Source organism: Pezoporus occidentalis, unplaced genomic scaffold (genome assembly GCF_034315485.1).
Source record: "Pezoporus occidentalis ecotype Australia unplaced genomic scaffold, CSIRO_AGI_Poc_V1 ctg37, whole genome shotgun sequence".
Classification (NCBI taxonomy): domain Eukaryota; kingdom Metazoa; phylum Chordata; class Aves; order Psittaciformes; family Psittacidae; genus Pezoporus; species Pezoporus occidentalis.
Window position 1 is genome coordinate 8,022,959 of NW_026915691.1, and position 25,499 is coordinate 8,048,457.

Genomic DNA, 25,499 nt, shown 5'->3' on the forward strand with positions numbered 1-25,499 from the left:
GTGCTGATTCCTAATAGGTTTGTGTGAAATAACTCATGGTGCTGCAGATAAGATATTGTGCCTCTGTTCTGTGAGTATTATGGGAATAATATGTAATTTGGAAAATAAAAACCTTTAGTCCCAGTTTCGCCAGAGAGATCAGAATCTATAGAGATCTTTCTTAACTCCCATTTATGAACGGGGTGTTTGAAAGTTATAATGATATTGGGAGAATAATATTAACTTGTAATGAAAAAGATTTCTATCTGCAAGGGTATCTTGACAAGTTTCTGCTCTTCCCAAGAACCTTTATCATATTGCTTTGAATCATTAGTAGCAACTGTACTTTGAAAGTTGGGTTTGAGTACCGTATAGTCACTTCTGTTCAAATTGACCTCTGGTAGTTTTGCTTTAATTTGCTATAAATAATAGAGATTAGCAAACGTAAGCTATTTCTGTGGGTCATCATTTGCAAAACAAATCACAAAAAAGCATATCATAGATAAAGAGGCATTTAGGGAGTTGTCAAGCTATTTTTAGTCCCAATCTTTAATTTTTCAGCAAAATGCCATATATAAATGTGTGCCTGATGAATAAACTGGGTACTGTTCACTTGTGCATCACAGAGGCATATCACTGGCAATGACAGTCATATATCCTAAGAGATTGCTGTCAGAATGCCTGAGTTTAGCATTGGCCATGTGCCTCTAAGTACTGACCATATTAAAATCCCATCCAGTTTCCCTCTTGCCTACCAGTGATACCAGAGATCTTTAATGTAGAGAAGAATATCTGCATGCCTGGGAATGGCAGCATGTTTGACTGCAGGTAGAATGCGTTAAAGTCTCCTGATAGTTTTTCTGCTTCCTTTGAAACAGCATATGCGAGAGGCTGCTGAACGGCGGCAACAGCTGGAGTTGGAGCATGAGCAAGCCTTGGCTGTTCTCAACGCCAAACAGCAGGAAATTGAACTCCTGCAGAAGGTAAGTGGAGAAAGGGAAAGTCAGGTAGAAAAGTGAATTGCAGTGACAAGAGCACAGGTCACGGAACAGATCTCTTGGTTTGAAGGAATTTAAACTGCAACCGCCAGACTGGTTCCTGCATGATTGCTGATGCACTTGTAACAAGTGGATGTTTACTGTTGGGTTTACGTGGCTGTACTAATTGATTTATAAATGTTAATGCAAGCTAACATTAACCTGACCAATATATGTAAATCCTCAGTAGGGAGAAAATTGATACATATACATCTATTTCCTCTGTATGTCCATTGCTTCCATCTATATTGGGCTCAGGAATATTTGTTCATTCTTTAAATGTCAGGAAGGAAGGAATCTGGTCTTCATTCCATGATCGGTGTTGGGACCGGTCTTGTTCAACATCTTTGTTGCTGACATGGACAGTGGGATTGAGTGCGCCCTCAGCAAGTTTGCCGATGACACCAAGCTGCATGGTTCGGCTGGTATGCTGGAGGGAAGGAATGCCATCCAGAGGGACCTCGACACGCTTGTGAGATGGGCTGATGCCAACCTCATGAGGTTTAACTATGACAAGTGCAAGGTCCTACAGCTGGGTCAGAGCAATCCCCAGGCACAGCTACAGGCTGGGCAGAGAAGAGATTCAGAGCAGCCCTGTGGAGAAGGACTTGGGGGTGTTGGTTGATGAGAAAATGAACATGAGCCGGCAGTGTGCGCTTGCACCCCGGAAAGCCAACCGCATCGTGGGCTGCATCAAAAGGAGCGTGACCAGCAGATCGAAGGAGGTGATCCTGCCCCTCTACTCTGCTCTTGTGAGACCTCACCTGGAGTATTGTGTGCAGTTCTGGTGTCCTCAACATAAAAAGGACATGGAACTGTTGGAACAAGTCCAGAGAAGGGCCACGAGGATGATCAGGGGACTGGAGCACCTCCGTATGAAGACAGGCTGAGGAAGTTGGGGCTGTTCAGCCTGGAGAAGAGAAGGCTGCGTGGAGACCTCATAGCAGCCTTCCAGTATCTGAAGGGGGCCTATAGGGATGCTGGAGAGGGACTCTTCATTAGAGACTGTAGTAACAGGACAAGGGGTAACGGGATAAAATTTAAACAGGGGATGTTTAGGTTGGATATAAGGAGGAAATTCTTTCCTGTTAAGGTGGTGAGGCACTGGAATAGGCTGCCCAGGGAAGTTGTGAATGCTCCATCCCTGGCAATGTTCAAGGCCAGGTTGGACAAGGCCTTGGGTGATATGATTTAGCGTAAGGTGTCCCTGCCCATGGCAGGGGGGTTGGAACTAGATGATCTTAAGGTCCTTTTCAACCCTAACGATTCTATGATTCTATAATCAAAATAGGGGAATCCACCATTTTCTTGTCAGTTGGCTGGAACAATTAATCATTCTCACTGACATAATAATGTTTTGTTAGGATTTTTTTGGCTTTCTGTTCCAGACAGTGGCAGTTCTTATCATCTATATCCACTAAATTAGATTCAGGTCAATTCCTTGTCAAGGTACTTGCGCACCATAGTTGCAAAAGCTGCAGTTGTCTCAGTACTACTGTTGATTTTTCCAATTGCTTGACTAGATGAAAACACAAATAATAATGCTAATGATAATTTGGTAGAGAATTGGCATGGAGAGACATTCTCAGCAGAATAAAAAGATGCATCTAAAATAGTTTTCTTGAAATAGAAAAACTTCACTTGGCCAAATGAGGTCTTCAGTTAATTTTCTTTTAGCCTTTTGCAATTAATCTATTCGGGCATATTTCAAAAACTCATTTATAGTTATATTAACCTGTCATTATTTGAACTTCCGTGTAAATTTTGGATTTAAATTTCTTGGCAAAGCAAAAAAAGGTGCAGCTTTTCTTCTTGCTAAATTTTGTTACCTTCTTCTAATAAATCCACATTACATGAGTCTTTTTGTTACAGATTGGCAACAGGAAACTGATCTCTGTAATACTGTTTTCTCCAGTCATTTTTTGTTAAGCTGTAGCAAGACAGGCTTCAAACACAAACAAGGTTTTATTGTATGTGGTATTTTACTCAATGTGACTAACTCAGCATCTGTAGCCAGTGATTAAATTCTTGTTCAGTGGACCTCAAGTAGCATGGAGTATAAGACTATAGATGTTAAAAATGACTATCTAATAATCATTTACCAGAAGTTTTACTAGAATTTTAGATTAGAATTCCTATACTAAAATCCACCATAACAAATTGTCTATACATTACTTAGCAGCATTTAAGAAATAATTCATCCTTCCCACTGGTTTCATTCATTAGCATGAAATATTTTTCCTTGGACTTTGCACAAGCACTTGTTTCTGCCCTGAAACATCTAATTCTGAATGAGATTAAGTCGCTATTGTCTTTTTTAATTCCAATTGCCTTTCATGATAAGAATCTGTGACAACATAAAAAAACATTCCAGCCATCACATCTCTTGACAAAATCCACTTGTGATATTCGTTCTAGATACCACTCAACAAGAAAAAGGCCTTGATTTGATTTTCAGACCTTCCAAGGTCAGATTCTTTTCCATCATAACATGCTTAAGATGCTTAGTTGCTTCTGTACTGTTATTATTAATGCAACAGGATAAGAATGAAGACCAGATTAGTACATTGTATGGCTAGAAGAGGGAAAATATTCAAAACACAGGAAGATTTTGGGAGGATACCTATGCTGTGCACAGTTCTACCTTGTAGAGAGTTATGCAAGCTCCTGTGACTCTCTAGGTATGGTAGTGGAAATAAGCACAAATTAATTTGTCCTTCTGTAGCCTCTAGGCTGCGGATGTCCAACACACCTCCTTTCCAACATTACAGTGCAATGTATATTGACAGGAAAATAATTTAAGTAAATGTGTTACCTAAGTAACTATAAAGCTTTTCATCATTAAACAGGAATTGCTGACTCACATTTCACCCAATGTACCAAGTACATATGTGTTAAATTCCTTCTTCCTTTTTTAATTGAAGTCACCTAATTACTTTAAAAAGTACCACAAAATTAAAAGTAGTGACTCCCCAGGCAGTAACAGGTGACGTTTCACAGTGTGTCTATCTTGTTGCTGTTGTGAAGTTCCTGATGAAACACAGAAATGTGTACTTCAAAACAAAGGAAGTTGCTGGTGCAGTCTGATGCATTTGGTGATACGTTTTGATATTCTAAATAAAAATCCACTGTGTTTTTTAATATGTGTACACACTGATCAGATTTCCAGCCTAAAAGGAAGAATATAATATTGTTCATCAAGGTTTTGTGCTGATGGGGAATCAGATGGTCTTTTTCTCCAAGAAAGCCTTAATACAAGACAGTTTGATGTAAAAGAGAGATAGCTATTGATGCAGGTTTTCTAATCCTTTATCAAGAACTCATATTCTGGGTAGATTTTATTAAACTTGTAATGATGGACAACACAAGACTTTATGTCACCTGTCATCATATATTTGGTAATGTTCGTGGAGCCAATATTTATCAGGTGCTATCAGTAAGACTTATTACAGTATAGGAAGAAATATGACTCTGCATGCAGGTCTGAAGGAGGATTTATTACTGTGCATGACAGTGAAGTATAGCTTGCATGTATGTTTTCAGTTGTGACTTTATGGCTTGACCCAGCTTCCACTGAAACCAGTAATAGAGTAGGGTAGCCCTCACAGATGATGAAAATGAAGTTAACATAGCTGTGTCAGTGTCCATCATGGGAATTTCTGGCCCATTAAATTAGAAAGTCTGTAGGGTGTTGACTTTTGCAAAATTGGAGAGTTTTAAGGAACGTGCAGACTGTGGTCTTTGGGTTACACTAATAAAGGAGCAAAGAGGCAAAGTTAGTGTATCATACTGCTCTCAGCCTGATAAAATGGTTAATAAAACATTTTGCTTACCTGGGGCAGGCTTCAGTAAAGAAGACAGTGAAAACTTAAATGGAAATAAAGTAAGCATAACACAAAGGTTTAGACTTTTCCCTATCAGAAATTTATAACTGAATTTCTTACCATAAAATAAACTTTTCTGCAATTCCTTCTTTTCTTCTTTGTCTCAGTTGAACAGACTGTAATGTTGCACACCTGTTTACAGACAAGCTTTCTTGTGGTTGCCTTGAAGTGTTCTGTGAACTATTTATTTAGATGATAATACTGTTGCTACATGTAAAGAATGAGCTTAGGTTTTGTGTTGCTTTCTCCTAGCTGGTGTTGTAGGTATGTGCACCTCCTGCAATGTAGAATAACAAGCTCATTTTTCAGTTTTAATGTAAAGGGTTTCAGAGATACTTCTGGTGTGTTCTTGTCTCACAGTGTATTGAGCATGCTTGTCTTTGTACCACAAAATACCAGTGCTGCTAACATTTGCTGAGATTCAGCCTCCTAAAATAAGCAGTTATTTCAGTGGCTTGGAACCAAATCTCTGTAGTAATATTGGCAGAGCCACCCCTTCAAAATCGTAATTGGCTTGGGATTTGAGTATACAGTATGCTGCTTTCTGTGGTTAGAGCATAGTACATGTGGTATGACTAACTGATTTTTTTTTTCTTTCTGTTTCCTTTTTCCCTTTCCCTTTCCCTTTTCTGTTTTTATAAAATCAAGGCTCAGGTTGAAGCTAAGAAGGAACATGAAGGAGCAGTTCAATTGCTAGAGGTAAGAAGATACCCTTTGTGTTACCTTTGCTTGTGGAGGTTCCACTCTGTATGTGATTACTGTACAGTATCATCACTTTGAAAGTTCAAATAATATGTAGGCATCTACTTAATTTTTTTATCTCTTCTAGTGTAATTGCATCCTTTAAAGATTATAATTCAGATAGGAGTGTATTAAGCTGAGCTGTTGGAAGTGACGGATGTGTGTACCTCACTTTTTCCTTGTATAGAATAGAAATGTTGGTACTGTTTTTTGTAAAATACTGTCAGGTATATAAAAAAGGAAGTGATTAATTGTGGGAATTATTATTATCTGAGCTGGAAATATAGCTGCAAATACCAATAAGTTACCTAACGTTCCTAATTAAATACTGTGTAGTCAGCCGAAAGCAACATGCTAAAGAGCCAAAATTTTTAAACCTAATAAAAGAATTTGGACACTGAAAAACCTTCAAAGGGCGTAGTAGACAGAGACCACTTCATTCTTCTTACTGGAAAACTGTATTTTCTAGGCAGCCTGAACTGGGCATTCGAAAACCACAGGCACCAGATACACATTCAAATTTTTAATTAGAATCATCGCATGATTCTGTTTGGAAGGGACCTCCCTGCTCAAAGAAAGGCCCTCTTCAAAATCACTGTAGGCTGCTCAAGGCTTTGCCCAGTCCATTTTTAAACATCTCTGGGAATAGAGATATGACAGCCCACATGGGCAGCCTCTTTCAGTCTTTGAGCACTTTCATTATGAAAAATATTATTCTTGTATCCTGTCAGCATTTTTCTCTGGATGCTACCCATGTTCATTGCCTCTAATCCTATTGCTGTTTATCACCAGCAGTGGCCTTTCTTAGCATTTCCCAGCTATGCTGCAATATGTTTGTAGAATTTACCAGTGACTATTGGATTTAGTAAGTAAATGCTGTTAAAGAAATAAAATTTTGAGAGATGGTTCAGATATCTGATTTACTAACTTTTAAGGCACTAACTACCTGCACATACTGACATCATCCATAAAGGCAGCATCCCTCATAAAGATAAAAAAAGTCAGTGTTTTCATTAGTAATTGCTCATAGCAGTTATGACCTTGGCACAGGATATTGCCTCTAAATTCAATAGTAGCTTTTCAAGCTTTGCTTCGACTCCTTATTCCTAAAAATCTCCAGTCTAGTCTTCGATTTAGTCTTTGCCTAAAGATACAGAACTGCATGTGGCTTGTATAGAAGTGACATGGAGAATAGGAGCAAATTCTCACTCAGATTCAAAACCCATTAGGTTTTCTGTCAGTTTTAGTTTGAATAAGGAAAGGTGTGCAAAACCTCTTTGTTCTAGGTTTGAGTTAAATTTTTAGTGGTTTTAAACTGAGACTCTTATAATAATGGAACCTTTAGAATGGATACATACAGTTATGGTTAAATTACATAGGAAACCACAAAGATTCTAATTGAAATAAATTAATACACTCAAATATCTGACTGGTGCTGACAGAACATTTTATTCCCTTTGCTGCTTCTGTTTAGAAATGCAGGCTGACCTACAGTTTTGTGCAAGATAGGACAAATTACAACAATGTATAGCAGAAATTAGAGCTCCTGTAAGAAGATTCCTAAAGCAAACAATTCCTCCCTAGTTTTTCAGCTTGAAGAACAGATTCCTTAATTTCCAATCATATTTTTTGAAGGATAAGGTTAAGTGTCAGAAAATACAGATGCACAAGTAAACCAGTTTTTCTGCCTGAGGAAAAGAAAAGGCACTGGATGGTTATTTGGTCTTAACATAAAATACATATTATAAATAACCTGGGATATTATAGATTATAGCAAGTGCATTGTCAATATTTCAGTTAGAAATCTGTTCTAAGCAGAAGGTGATTTCTTTTTACCATTTTCTGTCTGAGCACTTATTGGTTATGTATTGATGGAAGGTGTTTTTTGTGATGCATTGATCATCTTAGAAAATATAAATGTTTATTTGTATCTGTGAAAGTTATTATTCCCACAGAATGTTTTACTCATTCCCACAGAATGTTTTACTCATTGGCTTTCGTTATCATTGCGTATGTTAAGTTTGTCTTTCCTTTAAGGTTATAATATTAAATTATTATTTAATGCCTGGTGGAAAGTATGTGATGCAGGAAAAGAGAAGTAGAAACAAGGCAGGCAAATGGTTGTTTACCCGCCTCAAGCTAATCAGAATTCTCATTTAGCTGATTTGTCTGTGACCTCTGATTTGCATAACCCCATTGTTTCCTAAGCTTTTGCTTTTCATTGCCATGAGCCTATTAATTTTCAGCGTTTTATTTAATGTGCCTTTTGCAATGTAAGATCAGCAGTGGTATTGATTTCTGGAATGTTCTGTAGTGTGGTTTGTGTTAATGCATGTTTTTATGCGTGTTAACTGTTCTAATGTATTTTGCTTTGAAATGTAAAAGAAGTGCTCAAAACTGTTTTTATTTCTTTGTTTATTTCACATCTCTTTGTTTACTGTGTCCTATTTGGAATTTATTGCTTTGCACTTCATCCAGAACACCTTGGACAGCATGCAGGTATTTTAGGGCATAAATTCTCCTTTCCTTGTCATGAATCCTGCACTTTGACCTTTAAAATGAGTATGATAGTCCTGCCTAACCTTGCATGGGATGCGTGCTAGAACCATTGTTACACAAGCATGCTTGGCATTTATTGGCCTCATACCAAATCACTTGTATCAGAAGGTTTTTTTCTACAAGAGATTGATTTTCAAATCTGGCATGACCTAATGAAAACCCAGAAGCTGGTTTTGACAGCTTATTTCTGGTGAGCATGCCCAGTAGGAATGGTTTGGTAGTTTATTCAAGATGGTGCCTTTCTGACTGTGTGGATTTTGTCTGAATTCAGATTGTTTCTTTGTTAATACAGAGATAATTTTATGTGATATTTTTCTCCTTAAGTTGAATTCTTGAGCCATCTACTGAAAGCCATTGCTGCTGTGTAAACAGTTAAACCATGAAATGAATATGTGAGCTAATTACTAGTCTGAATTCAAGCTGTCCACCTGGAAAGTTGCTCATTGTCATATCTGTCTTGTGTGAACAGTATTTTTTGTAATGGATGAAGTCTGCTTCATTTTCCATTTAAGAAGCTGTTTACATTTCAGAAATAGCACTCTGTATTGTATGAGAAACTTGGCAAGTCCCAGGTGGCATACATTCAAGTGTGGTCTGGAGTAGAGAATGTGTTTTCATACAGCCACTGCTATAGAACCAGGTTTAGGGAGATTTGGTAGACCTGGCACTTTTATGTTGTTGTTAGGATAGGTTATACCACGATATAGAATAAAAATTCTTCTGAGAGCATAAGCACATGCCTTGCTCTGCAGTGACATCCAACACGTAGATTTTCCACAGGGAGGAGTCGCTGGGTAATAATAAACCTGCCTCACCCAAAAAAACAAAGATGGGGACGGGCTGCTTCCCACCAGTGCTGTTGTGGATTTTAGGACAATTTGTTCTTTACTTAGTAACAGCTTTGTACTCACTTCTAACTCACAACCTTGATAGAAAAGTAGTGAAGGCATTTTTCATCCAGGCTTCGTACTGTCATGAAAGAACAACTTGAAGTTTGTAGCTGCTCAAAAGAAAAGTCAAACTTACAGTTGCATATGAAATGCAAAGAAGTTTTAAATTAATAAATAATACATTAAAATAATATTTTTCCAAAATTTTTTTTAAGGCAGCCTTAGCATCTTGTTCAGGTCTGGATTGTGATGCTTTTATTTTTTATTTAATGATAGGGTTTCTATAACTGCATGTGGAAAGGTCAGTATATATTCTTAGTGAGTTGAATACCTCATCCTTAAGCTTCCCATTGGAAAGAGGGGATCTAAAAACCCACATCAGTTTACTACTTTCTTTGTTTAATGTTCTTTTAAAATTGTACATAGATGAATTATTCATGCACCAAATTAACAAGTAGCAAAGGCTTATATTTTGGTTGCTCAAAACCATGGTGAGAAGATGAAAGACAAAAAAACCACCAAAAATCAAAGCATTTAATGTTTATGTAAAACTCCCACAAGGTCTCTCTAACCGTATTGTTTTCTGTTTCATAATGAGGCAGGTAGATACCCTTGAGACTTCTTTGGCAGAACTAAATTAATTTGTGTTTTATGAATATGAAGAAATTATCTCCTCAAAATTCACTGTAGCTTTAAAAATATATTTGTTACAAAAGAAAGGAACAAACAGTACCACCTGCTGTGGTAGGAAATTGAGATTTTTGTGTTCTTCTGGGGACTGTAAGTGTTTTGTTTGTCCTTAGCTGTGCTAAGATCTTTTTATAGTTATATGTAATATATGTTGTTTTCTTGATATGTAGTATGTGCAGGTCTGTTTATATGAACTGAGAACATTTTTCTTTCAAGAAAAAGATGTTCAGTACAATTAAATGAATCCAACTGGTATCCAGACTTCCTTTGTTAGTTCGGTTGTTTAACTAGGCATATACTATGAAGGGGGTTTTAACGAAGGGAAGTCATGTTTGTTCATCATAAAGCATCAGATTAGGATATAATTTATTAGCTGTTTACATAAGGAGCTTATTACTGTCTTTGTTGAGCTACTTCTGCCTGTTTGGGTGGCAGCACATAAGACCACGAGTGCTCCCTAGGTCTAAAATGGTACTTTTGCTCTGACACATTTTCAGAGTACAGAACAACTGTTTGCCCCTGTGTGAAAATCAGACCTCACAACTGAGCTTCTCAGGAGCTTTGCTGGTTCTTCAGTATTTGCAACACGTGTTATTATGCTCTTTCCTTACTCTCTGGGCACTGTAGGTTTGTGGGGTTTCTTTCTGGGAATATCTGATAGTGTATGCAAATAGATATACAGGCTGTTTATAAATGCAGATTGAAATTTAAATGCATTCTATTGAAAAAAATCATTGTATCTTAAATTTAGCTGGTACAATGAATGTGCAGATTTGGATTTCACATTTTCACTCCCCTTATGAATGTTTTGAGTAAAAGTTGCAAAGTCATAGATTCCCATGCCCTTTGTCATTTCTTTCAGCCAGGGAATCTTTCCATCACTTCATCCATTTTTTCACATCAGGAATTCGTAAACTGTATGTAGGCAGATTTCCCAAGTCAGCACACAAGTTTATCTTTGAAGTTCTGTTTTGTTGAAGGCTGATGCTTCAAAATAAAAATGTTTGCCAACAATGACATTTTGGTACTTCTCACAAGCTTACACACATTCTCCTCTTGGCTGGTGTCTGGATTACTTCTGTGTGTTTTGGCATCTGTAGTGAGGAGCATTATTTTTGCAAGGGAATTCAGCCAGTAGCTAGGCTCACATTCTGCATGAACCATTGTTTGCCTTTTTTTGTTGTTGTTGGGTTTTAATACATAAATGTTAATCTATCAACTCAGGAGTCTTCAGCTTAGTAACAGAGGAATGGCAAACCTCAGAAATACATCTGAGGTTTAAGAAAAGTTGGAAGAGTGCACAAAAGTGACATTCAGATGTGTGTAGAAGTCACAAAGCTCCAGGATCTGTTTGCAGGTGTTCTTGGCAGTGATTTTGTTCTAGCAGTGTCAAAAATACAATGAGGAAATTTCCCTTTGGAAATTGGGGATTAAAGGAATACTTACTGCGATATTACAGAGATACTAAAAGGTTTTGTTCTAAACATGGGTGAGAATTTAGGGGCAGAAAAATGTGATTGTAGGCCTGTGCATCCCAAATAGTTTGCCTACCCTGGCTTCCTGGTACTGTAGGAAAATCTGATGCAGTCACAGCTCACTCTGAACTCAGTCAAATGTCTGTGTGATGTCTTGCTTGTGCAGGCCAAGGTCCGAGAGCTAGAGGAGAAATGCCGGACGCAGAGTGAGCAGTTTAACCTTTTATCCAGAGAGCTGGAGAAGTTCCGACAGCAAGCAGGGAAGATTGATCTCCTGAGCAGTAACTCAGTGGCATCCTCAGATATCTCTGGTTCTCCCGGTAAATCTCTATCCCAGTTAATGAATGGAATAGCCACTTCTATAGGCAAAGGTAAGGACCAGCATTTTATCTGTAGTTACCTGCTGTACTCTGTACGTTTTAAGGTGTAACTTGATGTAAATACAGTTTGCTTCTACAAATGGAGGACAGAACTTGCTTTGTTCCTGTTTTGTGACTTGTTTAAATTTCGGAGTATCTTTTAAGTCTTCACTGAGGTTGTTCCAGTTTTATTCAGGCACTGCTTTGAGTAGAATTGTCTCTTGTTGAGTGTAGTGACGAGAAACGTGTTTAGAGTTAAAATGTTGTATTCTTTATGTAAATATCTGCTTCTCCTGGAAGAATAAAGACTGACCTTCACTGTTTCAGGACGAGGGTTAGATCTGCTGTCTTACTGAAATAGCAGTTCATGAGAAAAGAACGCCCCCCCCTCCCCCCTTGCATTCGCTATTACATAAAAGAAACTTGTAAATAGACCTGGGTAAAAAATGGAAAAACTGCATGGAGTATTTTGCCAAGCATGGAAATGTATTTGGTTTAGTTGCATTTGTTCAACAGAAAAGGCATTTCCCCATACAAACTTGGAAGTAGAACATTAGGAAAACATTTCAATGCAAGCAAACACTGACTACAAAAACACAGGTACAGTCACAGAGTGATTTTGATTGGAAAGGGGCTTCATGGGATATATTTTAATAGAACTGAATAGGAATATTATCTACAGTTGCTTACTAAATTACACTATATTATTGGTCTTTCACATATAGTGCTCAGTAACTTCAGCCCAGTATGTGTTTTTCCAAGTGAATTTCTGTCAGGTCATATCCTGTTGCCAGAGGCAGCTTCTCCTCCTAAGTACATGACTTTGTTAACCATTCATTATTCATAAGAAAATTGCGAAGATGAAGGCAAGAGGTTACCTGAAGACACTTGAAACTAACTTGCATGCAAATCATGTTAGACTGTACATTTTAACTGTGTTGTTATCAAGGCTGCGGAGTATGCTTACCAGCTCAGTATCATCCATGCTAGAATGACTTTGTAACTACCCGTTCCACAAAGGAACACTTGTCAGGTAATTTCCATTACTTACAAATTCCCCCCAGGTTGTTTTAAAATCAGTATGAAGAGGAGCTGGGAAAATGAAGTAGTCTTGACTTTTCATCTTCCTAAGTTTCTAGAAAAAATTTGAGGCATAGTGCCTAGAAATCACAAGTTATTTCCCTATCATTACAGATGAGCAGTTATTTTCAGTGAAGGGTGCTAAACTCAATGTGAAATCAAGTCAAAAGGAACCAAGGTGACATCCTTCTTTCATTTCACTTCAGTAACTTTGTACATTGTATGCCTTGGGTTTTTGAACACAAAATTTGAGCTGTTTGTGGTCTTGCCCACTGTGCTGCATACTTGTTTAGAGGCATATCTGGAGCTGCAAGTCTTACATAAGTGGGTGTTAAAGTGCGCTAAATAGAGAATTCAGAAGGCATTACCTGATAGCTGTAAGAATCTGTAGAAATGTAATATAAACAGGATTAGCTGCTCATGTCTCCAAGGGCGGGATTTTCAAAGCAACAATTAATTTTAAAGGAAAGGTAGTTAGGTATTGAGATGTCCTTTAGGCAGCTAGTGAAGGTCAGTCTGTATCGCTGGATAGCCTAAATCTGGATTGAGATCTGGAATTGATATAAATAGGCCCCAGTCCTCAAGTAAAAAACAAGTAAACTTTCTGAGGTCCTCAGGCAAACTTTCCAAATTAACTTACTTTTATTTTTGAAATGCTAATGGAAAAAGCTTTGAAAAAAGTCTTCAAAACCTAACAAACAGACATATTCCAAGAAATCCTTGAATGAAAACACAGCTAAGTCTGTATTGATGTCGTTTGAAGGCCTTGCTCTATACACCTTTTCTTATAACCTACTGATTTTTATGACTTATTGTTCAGGGACTGCAGCACTAGTGTATAAACATCAGAAATCCTAGGACAATATTCATTCTCAGGATGAACGCACTGATAACAGTAATGTTTGAGCCAGTGGGGAGGATTTCTAATTATTGAAGTCAACTGTTTGACACTAATGAAGGTAATGCTACAGCAAGTTCTTCAAACCAGAAGTGTAGTTATTTTTATTATGTGTGAGGAAGAAAGAGCACAAGAGGGAACACAAGGACAGCTTTCAAAGCAAAGCAAATGATGGAAGCAAGATCAGTTTATGACCAGATGCTTTGCCCTAATGGATGATGTTTGAATGTATCAGGAAATGAAATAAACCTAGCCAGAATAGATTAGGATCTAAAAAGTTCACTCTCTATATATAATAGTGTCACAATTATAGAATCATAGAATAGTTAGGGTTGGAAAGGACCTTAAGATCATCTAGTTCCAACCTCCCTGCTGGGGGCCGGGACACCTTACGCTAAATCGTATCACCCAAGGCCTCGTCCAGCCTGGTCTTGAACACTGCCAGGGATGGAGCATTCACAACCTCCCTGGGCAACCCATTCCAGTGCCTCATCACCCTAACAGGAAAGAATTTCCTTCTTATATCCAACCTAAACTTCCCCTGTTTAAGTTTTAACCCATTACTCCTTGTCCTGTCACTACAGTCCCTAATGAAGAGTCCCTCTCCAGCATCCCTATAGGCCCCCTTCAGATACTGGAAGGCTGCTATGAGGTCTCCACGCAGCCTTCTCTTCTCCAGGCTGAACAGCCCCAACTTCCTCAGCCTGTCTTCATACGGGAGGTGCTCCAGTCCCCTGATCATCTTCGTGGCCCTTCTCTGGACTTGTTCCAACAGTTCCATGTCCTTTTTATGTTGAGGACACTAGAACTGCACACAATACTCCAGGTGAGGTCTCACAAGAGCAGAGTAGAGGGGCAGGATCATCTCCTTCAACCTGCTGGTCACGCTCCTTTTGATGCAGCCCAGGATACGGTTGGCTTTCTGGGCTGCAAGCACACACTGAAGTCGACCCATGTTCATTTTCTCATCAACCAACACCCCCAAGTCCTTCTCCACAGGGCTGATCTGAATCTCTTCTCTGCCCAGCCTGTAGCTGTGCCTGGGATTGCTCTGACTCAGGTGTAGGACCTTGCACTTGGCATGGTTAAACTTCATGAGGCTGGCATCAGCCCATCAGATATAGAAACTTTAAGATCTATTATTCATCAGATAAGAGGCTCATTTAAATGCCATTTCTAGATAATTTAGGTAGTCCATAATGAATCAGTAGTTCCAATAAATAAACTGGAGGTTGTACTAATTTACTACAAGTATGGCCAGCGCTACTTGTGTTGGGAAATTTAAATTAAGTTTGGTGTTCTTCCTTGCCCCTTTCCATAAAAGGGTAGTCTTCAGACTTCCTTAACCAGATACTTGGCAGTCATGGGAAAATAAAGGGGTTCTTCTCTAGTATTTAGAGGAAAAAAAAAAAAAGAGACATTTTTTGTGTGTTTTTTTTGAATTTTAGTTTTTTCCAGTGAGTTAACAAGTTTTAATAGGTGTGATTCTTCCACATTCTGTTGTTCAAGCCCAGGGACAGCAGTGAAATTGTCTAGGATGAACAAGAGAACCCCGTTTGAAATTGTTTCTTGTTCTGGAGGTAAAGTTAGACCCGGTTTTAAATGTAGCCATTTTTGTCTGTACTCATGTGTTCGTGATCCCCAGAACAGACGATTGGGAGATTACCAAGATTCAGGAGGATTCAGGAGGTTTCAGGAGGAATGTGCTTCATGCACAATGGATCTGTTTCTCTTCTTGCCAAGGCATTGCTCGCTGATGCTGTGTTGTTTTTTTTTAATCCAACTATGACTCTACATACATAGAATCAACATGAATTTTCATGTATTGTTTAGTCATCTTCTGACCTTTTTTAAAGTCTCCTGTCCAGAATACACAGGAACTAACTGCTACTGTTTTATGATATGGCTTGCCCAAAAATCTGTTCTTTCCAATAGATTGCAGATATTAGAATTCAATGAAACTGCATTAATTTTTAAGCTGCTTTAAGAAATATCTCCAATTGTGGTCCCAGATGAAAGCAGTCCCACAGCATGGGAAAGAGTCTTAGAGGATCAGCTCCTGTTATTTCACATGCTTTTTCATAAAGAGTTGGTGGCACCCACTACAGGTTTTATTGAGCAGGGAGATGTTACATTGCACAAGTAGCCAAAATAATAGCGAAACAGAGGGCTCTGAAGGCAGCAATAAGTCCACTTAGGAGGACAGATCCATTTTGCATAGCTATTTCTGAGGCAGAAGCTATATTTAGACATACATTGAGGGATATGGGTATAGTCTTACTCTGCTGAGCAGTGGTATCTGAGTAGGCTGTATCTAGTTATTAGCACCGTCTGGAGCCATAGATGTGTACAGTCATATGAGGCAATTACAACTAGTGCACAGTTTTCTGTCCTATGTATTAAGGACTCAAGGTAAATTTTACATACCCTTTTTAACAAGTGGAAAAAATAAGGGAGTTAAATATCTTCCAGGATCTTGATATTTCTGGGGTTCTTGATAATGCATGTTCCTATCCTGTTTATTATCCTGTTTGTATGCAAAGCAAGGGCTATGTTGTCCAAAAATCTTTCTCCACATTTTGTATATAGTGAAACTAATTTAATAATAAAGCCTGAAAAATCCAGGAGGTATGAGACCAAACAGCAGTTTCTTTTGAATGAATAATCACAGTTGGACCAGTTATTTATAGGCTTGGCACTGATGAGTTGATATGGCAAGCACATTAACAGCAAACAGAAGGAGCTAAATTGGCTAAAGGTTTCTGAACGGGGATGACTTTTCTGTTATATATGTGAGAGAGGTTCCAAGAATAAAAAATGTGCCCTTTTTCAGCCTGGGGACTGCTGTAAGCAGGGCTGGTTGTAATTAATCTTTTATATGATGACTTGTGTGTTTCCCTGCTGTCAATGTGCTTAAGCTGTCCTGCTGTAAATTACAGTGATGCAGAGAAAAATAATCATATCGGACTAAGGAGAACACCAGAAAAACCCTCTGATGATATGTTTTGGAGCTTATTCTCCTCTGCAAGATGAACAGAGAAGTTTCACTCATAATTCCTGTGGCATGTGTTTGGGAAGCTTACAATTCAGTAGCAAAACACTGCTGTCCAGAATTCTGCAGAACTGGAGAGGAAATGCTGAACCTACACATATCCATTGTCTGAAAAAATTAGAGCATAGATTCATTATATTAATGAGAGAGAGAGAAAGGAGAAGGCATTCTTCATATCTGATTGTGTCAGCAATGCCCTAGCTCTCTGCTTTGCTGTAACTTCTGCTGATGCGGCAAGTATAATTAGGTTCAGTTTACAATATCCTGCTTGTTTTCATGTCATCTGGGGAATAAACTAACAGTAAAAGGGAAAAAATGTACAAGTATTTTTTATTACACTTTATTAGTCCCTCTTGCAACATTGATGGAGTTGTTTCAACTTGCCTCTCCTCACCACTGGGCCCAATTTTCACTTGAGTTGAGACGAGAGTGTTCAGCCTCTTGTAAGGCTGCCTCCCTGAGTCCTTTAAATGTGCAGTGTAAGTTGTCATCTTCTTTTTATTTTTAAGTGGAGGTGGGATCCCTTCTGTTTTTTAGAAACTGAAGAGATGGCCCTGGGATCAAACTGTGTGTTTTGGTACCAGTGTAAATGAGGAGCTCATAAGAAATGTGAAGCAGGTGTTCTTGGAACTTTGTCCTGCAAAAAGCCAAATCACTTCCCTTCATTTCCACATGAATATCCTGCCAACTAAATTACTAGCATTTCAGCTGCTTTCTTAGAAGATAAATGCGTGACTTGATTCTACTTTACAGTACATGACAAAGTCCCCAAGGGAAATAGAAGGGTTCCAACAGCAGCTTTTAGTGCTGGGCATGTTAAGCAGCATGTCAGATAACTCGTCTGAAGCTATCAAAGAACACAAGTGGATTTTTATTTTTTTTTTCATTAGGGAAAATTTTAACTTTTATTTGATTTATTTATTAAAACACCTTCACTTTCTACATTATATTCCATTACATATTGTTGACTTATGCAATTTGCTGAAAGGCTAGGAACTAGTAGGCTTAGTAACTTTTATGCACTACAGTCTACCTACCTTAGTCTTTTTCTAGAAGGATTTCTAACAGTATGAGGAAATAACTCACTGCTTCTTATTACTTGGCAATGTTTTTGCTTGAGAACAATACTTATGTGTGTTTTGGTCACTGCCAGGTCATGAAAGTCCTTCTGGAAGTCGTTGTGTGATTTCAGAGTTTATACGACCCCTTCAAATATCTGGAGACAAACCAGAACAATTGTCTGTCAAACCTACATTCCTGTCCAAGTCAAGATCTGGTACCCCAAGATGCAGATTTGATTCAGACGTGAGTCTTTGTCCTTTAAAATTTGTTACTGAAAATATATGTTATGGGGCCAAGACTTCTCCACTCCAGGGGACCTGTGCAGATTGGTCCACCTGCTTTTAGAAGGTCAAGACATGAATGTTCTAATTTTCTGAGACAGCTTGGTTACCATGGGAATTAACTTGGTTAACCAGTGGGAATTAATCTGATATTTTCAAAGAAGTCTTAGCTGATACCCTAGTTACACACCATTAAAAAATGGGTGTGAGAGAGCTTTGAGATTCTGTGAAAACCTCAGCCTCCACTGTTGTACTGCTTCTGTGCATAGTAAGTCAGCATTTCAGTTTGTGTTTTTTTTTTGGTGTATGTCTGTGTTATGCAGCTTTATTATTATTTTATCTGCCAAAAGGTGTGATTTTGATACAGCCTGTACAGGTGAAAAAGAAGTTCCATGCAGTGCCCTGTCCAGGCAGGTACTCTCTGACAGTGAAGTAGCTCATTCTGCAGGATTTCTTTCTAGCAGTCTCCTAAACTGATATTGAGCCAATAACCTGGAACTGAAAATTGCAGGATGTGAGCAGGCAGCTATAAGGAAGTGATCTTCAGATTTTACTCTCTACCTTGCTGTCTAAATCCCATTCTTAATCCTTATGAAAGTAAATGAATTGAAACTGTGTGCATACTTTATTTTATATTCATTGCCACTGAACCTATGGAAGTTGGTAAAATGTTTTAAAGTGGATCACAAGCCTGAGTATGGTGCGGGATATTCTTGTACAGTAGGAATTCCATGGGCATATGTAAGGAGAATCCAGAAATAAGTATATGTGTATATTTATGTTTAGCAGCATAGCTGAGAAGTGGGAACATTCACTGCTTTTTGAAGAGGCCACAGAAAAAGCATCCCGAAGTAGTCAAACCAGAAAAGGCAGCGTAACAATGTGACTTACAGAGGCAAAACTAACAGCAAGAAATAGAAGTGCACTTCAAATTTAACTCCCTCTTTCTATTATTTTTGGGTTATCCCACAGAGAATGTCAAGCCCTCTATTGCAGAATTGTTCATTGTGTGTCTTCTAGAGTGTAATTATGTGATGCATACTTACATTATGCAAGCTCACAGAAATTAAGCTCCATTCTTTCAGGGGTATCCAGGACCCAGGGGAAGAGTGTATGAATAAAATCCAGAAATGGGGCATAATGCTGTGAAGTGTGAAATAAAAGCAATTGACGCTCTGTGAAAATACATCTGCAACTTCCCTGATTGTTACTAGTAACAAAGTCTTCTAGAACAAGCATTATCGGGTTAGTTAGGAGCTTTGTGACATGCCTGTACAAAGTTTTCAGAATGGTAACACTTGACAATGTCTGCATCACCAAATGCTACACAGGGGGGAGTACCTGTTAGCTGACTATTACTGTCTCATCGCTGGAAGTGGAGTTTTGGCAGAATAGTGTGTGATGTGCTAACCCAACAGGAACAATGACTTGACTCAGTAATTTTCTGGTGCACTTTTCTTCCATACAAAACCAGGCAGGGACCAGTTTAGGCCTGAAAGTTGCAGTTCAATATTCACATTTTCCAGATCATAAAATTATGTTCAATTTTTCCCTTATTTGATCCCACTGTTAAAACTAGTATTTCTATCTTGAAGTTCTCTCAAGCTCAGGTGAAAAGTTGTTAATTTTTCCTGAAAGAGTTCACAGCATACTGTAAAACAAGGAAAGTGCATTTCTCTCTGTAAAAACTCTACTAGGCTCGAAGCATAACAGAAAGCATTGCTATTTTACCTAGAGATACCTGGCACAGAGCTAGAATAGGTGGAGTGTGTGTTGATTCAGCATTACAATTTAATCTCCAGGGTTTGTAAACTGGATTTCTAATGGAATAAGTGTGTGGCCTTGCAGAATTGAATTAAATGTGATGGTAAATTCAGAGGAAATACATTGCTTCTTTCAGTTAGTGGAAGACGGAATTCAGCAGACACTGTTGAGGATTGGACTGCCAAGGGGGGGTATATCTTACATGATTCTCATGTTTCGAGATGTTTGGAGCACCAGCTCTAAACTCAGTATTTGTCTTAAGTGCTTAGTCACTGGTATGAGGTTTCTACTATTACTTCTGATGAAAACATTAGAGTATCACCCTAGGTTGTCTGTGTGATCATGTTGCTGTATTATGCCTGGAAACACTAGGCATACCACTTACAACAGGTCATCTTGGAATAACTGAGTTTACTATACTTTAATGAAGACTTTAGTAAAAACTTAGAAGGGTGAGGTGGTCAGTAAGACTGGTATGGTAAAAACATGTCTTTAGTAGGCAGCGTGAAAGGGAATGGTGTGGTCAGCATCACATCTCCTTCAGCCATTTCCACTGACCTATTTAGCAAGCTTTTGAGGAAAACCACCATCCATTCTTAGGCAGGTGGTCTGACACTCTAGCAAGATATCAAGGAATAGGTCTTTGTCCTGTTAGAATCTGACTTGCAGTTCCTCTGTAGCCTAAGCTCTTCCAAGTAAAATTAACCATGTTAGAATTGAATTTATTTATTCTTAAATGTTGCATGTTTGCTGTGTGATTTCTGTCACCCATCAGGAAAACAGTGCTTTTTGAAACACCGTTGTATTTTTTTTGTTGTCTTTACAGATGGATAATGATCAGAATTCCAATACCTCAAAGCAGAGATACTCTGGGAAAGTCCATCTTTGCATTGCCCGATATAGGTAACCCCCCTAGCTCATTATTTCTATAATACATGTTTGTAATATTCAATGTTTGGTTTTGCTTCACTTTCATTCATGCACTAAATTATTACCAGGAACCAATGTTATGGATGGCAGACCCCTTTCCTGTTTGCAGTGGCTGCACAGTAGTGCCATTTCCATGTGCTTTTATTGTCAGAGAAAGTTTAGCATGACATGCCTCTTTTAGCCACTCCTGTATTTCTACCCTTCAAGGTCTAAATGAGATGAGGTATACTTCCTACTTCATGGAGGATGTCTCAATCTGTTCTTATAAATTGCTTTTTCATCAGGGCAAGAAAGATTTGAAAGTTCTTCTTATCTTTATTTTGCCCATTAAAATTTCAGATCTGAAGTACTGTGATAATAAAATTTTCTGTGACTTAACAATTTCTTAAAGGATGGATATGGATTTAAATACTTTGTAAGAAGTTTTTGTCTATGAGTACCTTGTTTTAGGTGTAAACTCCCTGGTTTTGTCTCTGTTAAACTTGTCTCTGTTGAAGTTAAACTTGTATAAAAGACTGTCTGATAAATGGAATATGGGTACAGAAAAAGACCTCCACAACAGAGTTTGCTTTAATTCACTTTAAAAAAAGAAAATACTGTGGCCAGTGTATTCCAAGAGTCCCAGCTAAGAAATGTGTGAGCAACTTATATAGAAAAGGACGTGGTTTTAAGTGTGGAGCACTTTAGCAAATAGGTCATGTTTCATGGCAGCCTGCTGGTGGTACAGTTGCAGTTCACAACAAACTGACCTAGACTGAGCTCAGAATGTATGTTTCAGAAGGGAAGCAAAAAGATTGAACTGAGGAATTACCATCCTGTGCAGGCCTAGAACTGTACACCTTTTTTCTGATTAATATGCAGTTGTGTGGGGGTTGTAAGTGAACACACATTTTCCGTCTGTATTCCATTGCAGTTATAACCCTTTTGATGGACCAAATGAAAATCCAGAAGCAGAGCTCCCCCTTACGGCAGGAAAGTACCTTTATGTGTATGGAGATATGGATGAAGATGGCTTTTACGAAGGTACTTTTTTTTTAATCTGTGAATTCATGCTAATTCATGCAGATTGAAAGCAGCTCATCTGTCAAACACACTCCTGATTCCTTCCTTCATCTACTACCAAATAAGTTGCTAAAATTATTCCGTCATCATTGTGTCAGTTAACAGAGTTTCTTCACCAGCAAAGCCGCTCCTTGCAGGCAAAGCTAATTATAAGATATTTTATATTGTCAGCTTTTCCTACTGGCAAGCTTTAAGTCGACAAGAAAGCTTACTGGCATTTCTGGGTTTTGCTTCACTGAGCCTTTATATTCTGAAACTGTGACTGCTGTTTATATGCAGTTTTCACTTATATCTTCTTCCTTATCTTGTCTCTTGCAAGACACTGACATGCAAAAGATATGCTCCTTTTTAATGGCATTGTTCTTTCTTACCAGGGGAACTTCTAGACGGACAAAGAGGACTAGTCCCTTCAAACTTTGTGGATTTTGTTCAAGACAATGAGACCCGATTATCAAGCACATTAAGCAGTGAACAAGATCAGAATTTTATCAGCCATTCGGGTCCTGTTTTGGAAGGAGATCTCTTGGAGATAAGTCCACCCAGTCATGTAGACTCTAGTGTAATCAGCAATGGCGCAGGGACTCTGGATGTGAACATTGATGAAATTGGAGAAGACATTGTGCCTTATCCTAGAAAAATCACCCTTATTAAACAACTAGCCAAAAGTGTCATTGTGGGCTGGGAGCCACCGGTAGTGCCACCCGGATGGGGAACCATTAGCAGCTACAATGTTCTGGTTGACAAAGAAGTACGGATGAACATAGCCTTGGGAAGCAGAACGAAAGCTCTTATAGAAAAGCTTAATATTTCTACTTGTACATACAGAATATCAATTCAGAGCATCACAAACAAGGGTAACTCAGATGAACTGCAGTGCACTTTGTTAGTTGGGAAGGATGTCATAGTGGCCCCCTCTAATCTTAAAGTGGACAACATAACCCAGATTTCTGCTGAGCTGTCCTGGCTCCCTACAAATAGTAATTACAGTCATGTGATCTTTCTTAATGAAGAAGAATTTGACATTGTCAAGGCTGCTAGCTACAAGTATCATTTTTTTAATTTGAAGCCCAATATGGCCTACAAGGTGAAGGTCATGGCAAAGCCCCATCAGATGCCCTGGCAGCTTCCCCTGGAACAGCGAGAAAAAAAGGAGGCCTTTGTGGAATTTTCTACATTGCCAGCAGGTTTGATATTTTCCTCCCTGCCCGAAAATGCTTGTTGTGTTTCTTTGAAAATACTAAATAATTTAACATTTAGCTTTATGTTGGAATGCCTGTCACTTTCATGACCAGACTGGGGATTAATAGTTTGCTTTATGGTATCTAAAACTAATTCTGTCCTGCATTACTCTCTTCTTTGTTCTGACTGGAACATTTTGGGGAGATCACTAGGGAAAGCCATGCTTACCATCATTACAGATTACACACTGTTTTATCAGGGTAATCTCCATTTGTATTTAATTTGTCCAGTTACAGTATTTCTGGTAGTAATTTATTTTCATTGGCATGAACAACACTAGGAAAATTATTACTTGTTAAGTTATTACTTGTAAAGTTATTACTTGTGACACATTATTTGCCTGTTGTTTGTGTGTCTTAAAGCACTTTTTACTGAAAATGAACACAGACATCTTAGAGAAGCAACAGTCATTTAGGGGATGTAAATGCATTTTGATTGTGAAGTTGCAATCACATTGTACAATTTGAATTTGTAAAGATAGCAAATCGGCTGTGTTTTGGAAAGTGCTTTTGCATTAGGAATGTTGATAAGTGTTAACAGTCGTTTCCCAGTATTTGAGAACAGTGAAGTAATGTTGAAAACTAGAGCAGAAATAATGTAATGCATTTAAAGGATAATCTCACAATTTTGGGGGTGTACCTGAAAAATTTGATCATCTCTCCTTATAGATCCATCTCACCAAGGTCATCTAATCAAGGGCAAGTAGAAAGTATATATTCGGACTTTCAGAGCACTGAATGTCTCTGAAGCAGGGATAGTCAAATACAAGTGACTCCTGGCAAGTAAAATTTCAACAGCATGTACCGTGCTATGGCTTAATTGACTCCCTGCTGGGATTTGATTCTAGCAAAGGGACAGGAATTAGTTCTAGTCTCTTCCTTAGCTTGCGTGACTTACGTGTAAGGAGACATGCAAGAGAGTGATGCTGGTTGAGTAGAGAGGGAGTTAAGCTTGTATGTCTACTGCTTTTGATGTTGTTGATTTATAGTTCCAGTAAAAATGTTCTCAACTCAGGCATTCACTCTTTTGTCTACAATCATTTCAGTGAGATAAGTGTAGTGCTATTACAGAATCTGCTTGGAGGGGAGCATGTTTTAAACTTGTGTTGTGTGGCAGTCGGGAGATACTGCCTACATGGTGGCTTGAACTTATTAGCTATGTTGACTTTGTTATTTGGGAAAGGAAGGCCTTTCCAGTGATGTTTTTTCAGGCCAAACACTTCCCATGCTGTATCTCCCTCTAGTTGCTGAAGTATGCTAAAGCAGTAAATGAGCAAACTCACAGCAACCAAGGTTTGCATTCTTCTGGCTGTTACACAGAAATGCTTACAGCTGAACCCTGCTTCTGAAGTTTTAGCATGAAACACTTCTCAAGATTTGACTGTTTAATACAACAGGATGCCTGGAAACTAATGACTTAATAATTTCTACGATATTTTTACTTTGACTTTCTGTCCAAAGTAGAGCTATTTTTAGTAGGGTAATAATGTCTTTTAAGTAAGGATGTATTTCAACACTAATATGTTACAAATTCCTTAAAAGGTTAGTAGGTGTCTTTTTTTTTTTCTTCGGTGCAAACACATTGAATCCAGTCATCCTTTAAACCAGTGTGCTGCTCGTTGAAAAGGTTAAAGTTCTGGCTTGCAGTTCACATGGCGCCTTAACATCAATGTGCTTCTGGCCTATAAATCATTACTTGGAGTCACACATGGTGCAGAGACTTTTCAAAGTGATTCCTGAGTATGTAGGGTTCATTCAGTGCAGAGATTTATACCAAAAAGTCATTTGCTGTCAGCTGCAGCAGTTTTCCACCAGCAGTGCCACTCCAGGGCCTTTCTCTCCGTCCTTTTTCTGTTAACTTCTGTATTATGGGTAAGTAACAGTTATGCAACCTGGAGTGATAAAAAATAGGTCCACAGGAAGTTCCAAGTACAGACCATCTTGTAAAGAAGTTTAGCTTACTTAATGGCTGTAAGCTGAGGGCCAGTTCCTGGCTCCATAACTTACTGAGCCTATGCTTCTGTAAGTGCTTTTGAATCTGTATAGTTACTGTTCTTGTCTTTCATAGGTCCTCCGGCTCCACCTCAAGATGTTACTGTACGGGGTGGGTCCACCCCAGCAACCATACTGGTGTCCTGGAAACCACCAACTCTGACAGCAACAGGGACCTCCCATGGGGCCAATGTTACAGGCTATGGTGTTTATGCAAAAGGTCAACGGGTGAGTTCTTTCAGCGTTATAGTGACCATCCACATTACGTGAATTTCAACTGACAGGTGAAGGCAACAATAAGCATGCGACAGCACTTGGATGTGTGCAGGTTTTTCTCAGCTTTCAGTAGAACCTACTCTTGTTTCTGTGTATCTATCTTGCTCATTAGCTTCCTTTCTATAATCACTTCATCTTTTGGACAAATGGATTGAAAGGGTTAAAGATAACTGGTGCTAACTGGTGGGGGCTGTTGCAGCCAGCCCACTCTGTGTTGGCCATAATTCTCTCCATGTTAAGACTTGAAAGG

The 25,499-nt window shown here is 38.5% G+C and overlaps 1 protein-coding gene and 1 long non-coding RNA gene across 11 annotated transcripts in view; one reads left to right on the forward strand and one right to left on the reverse strand.

Annotated features, from left to right (window-relative positions):
* The window catches only part of RIMBP2 (RIMS binding protein 2), a 136,263-nt gene that overhangs the window by 87,647 nt on the left and 23,117 nt on the right, over positions 1-25,499 (forward strand). For all 10 annotated transcript variants that reach the window (XR_009967204.1, XM_062631591.1, XM_062631590.1 and 7 more), the window contains 8 exons: positions 858-962; positions 5,549-5,599; positions 11,422-11,626; positions 17,798-17,949; positions 20,578-20,654; positions 21,595-21,704; positions 22,118-22,927; positions 25,050-25,201. Coding sequence is in view for 9 of the 10 variants with exons in the window: in XM_062631591.1 (XP_062487575.1) it covers positions 858-962; positions 5,549-5,599; positions 11,422-11,626; positions 17,798-17,949; positions 20,578-20,654; positions 21,595-21,704; positions 22,118-22,927; positions 25,050-25,201 (1,662 nt within the window). In the remaining variant the exon portion in view is untranslated. The remainder of the gene's footprint in view (positions 1-857; positions 963-5,548; positions 5,600-11,421; positions 11,627-17,797; positions 17,950-20,577; positions 20,655-21,594; positions 21,705-22,117; positions 22,928-25,049; positions 25,202-25,499) is intronic.
* On the reverse strand, positions 8,593-25,117 carry LOC134170287 (uncharacterized). The gene is made up of 3 exons (XR_009967208.1): positions 25,032-25,117; positions 19,030-19,130; positions 8,593-9,006 (listed from the first exon to the last, which is right to left on the reverse strand). It is a non-coding gene; the product is annotated as an uncharacterized LOC134170287 (long non-coding RNA).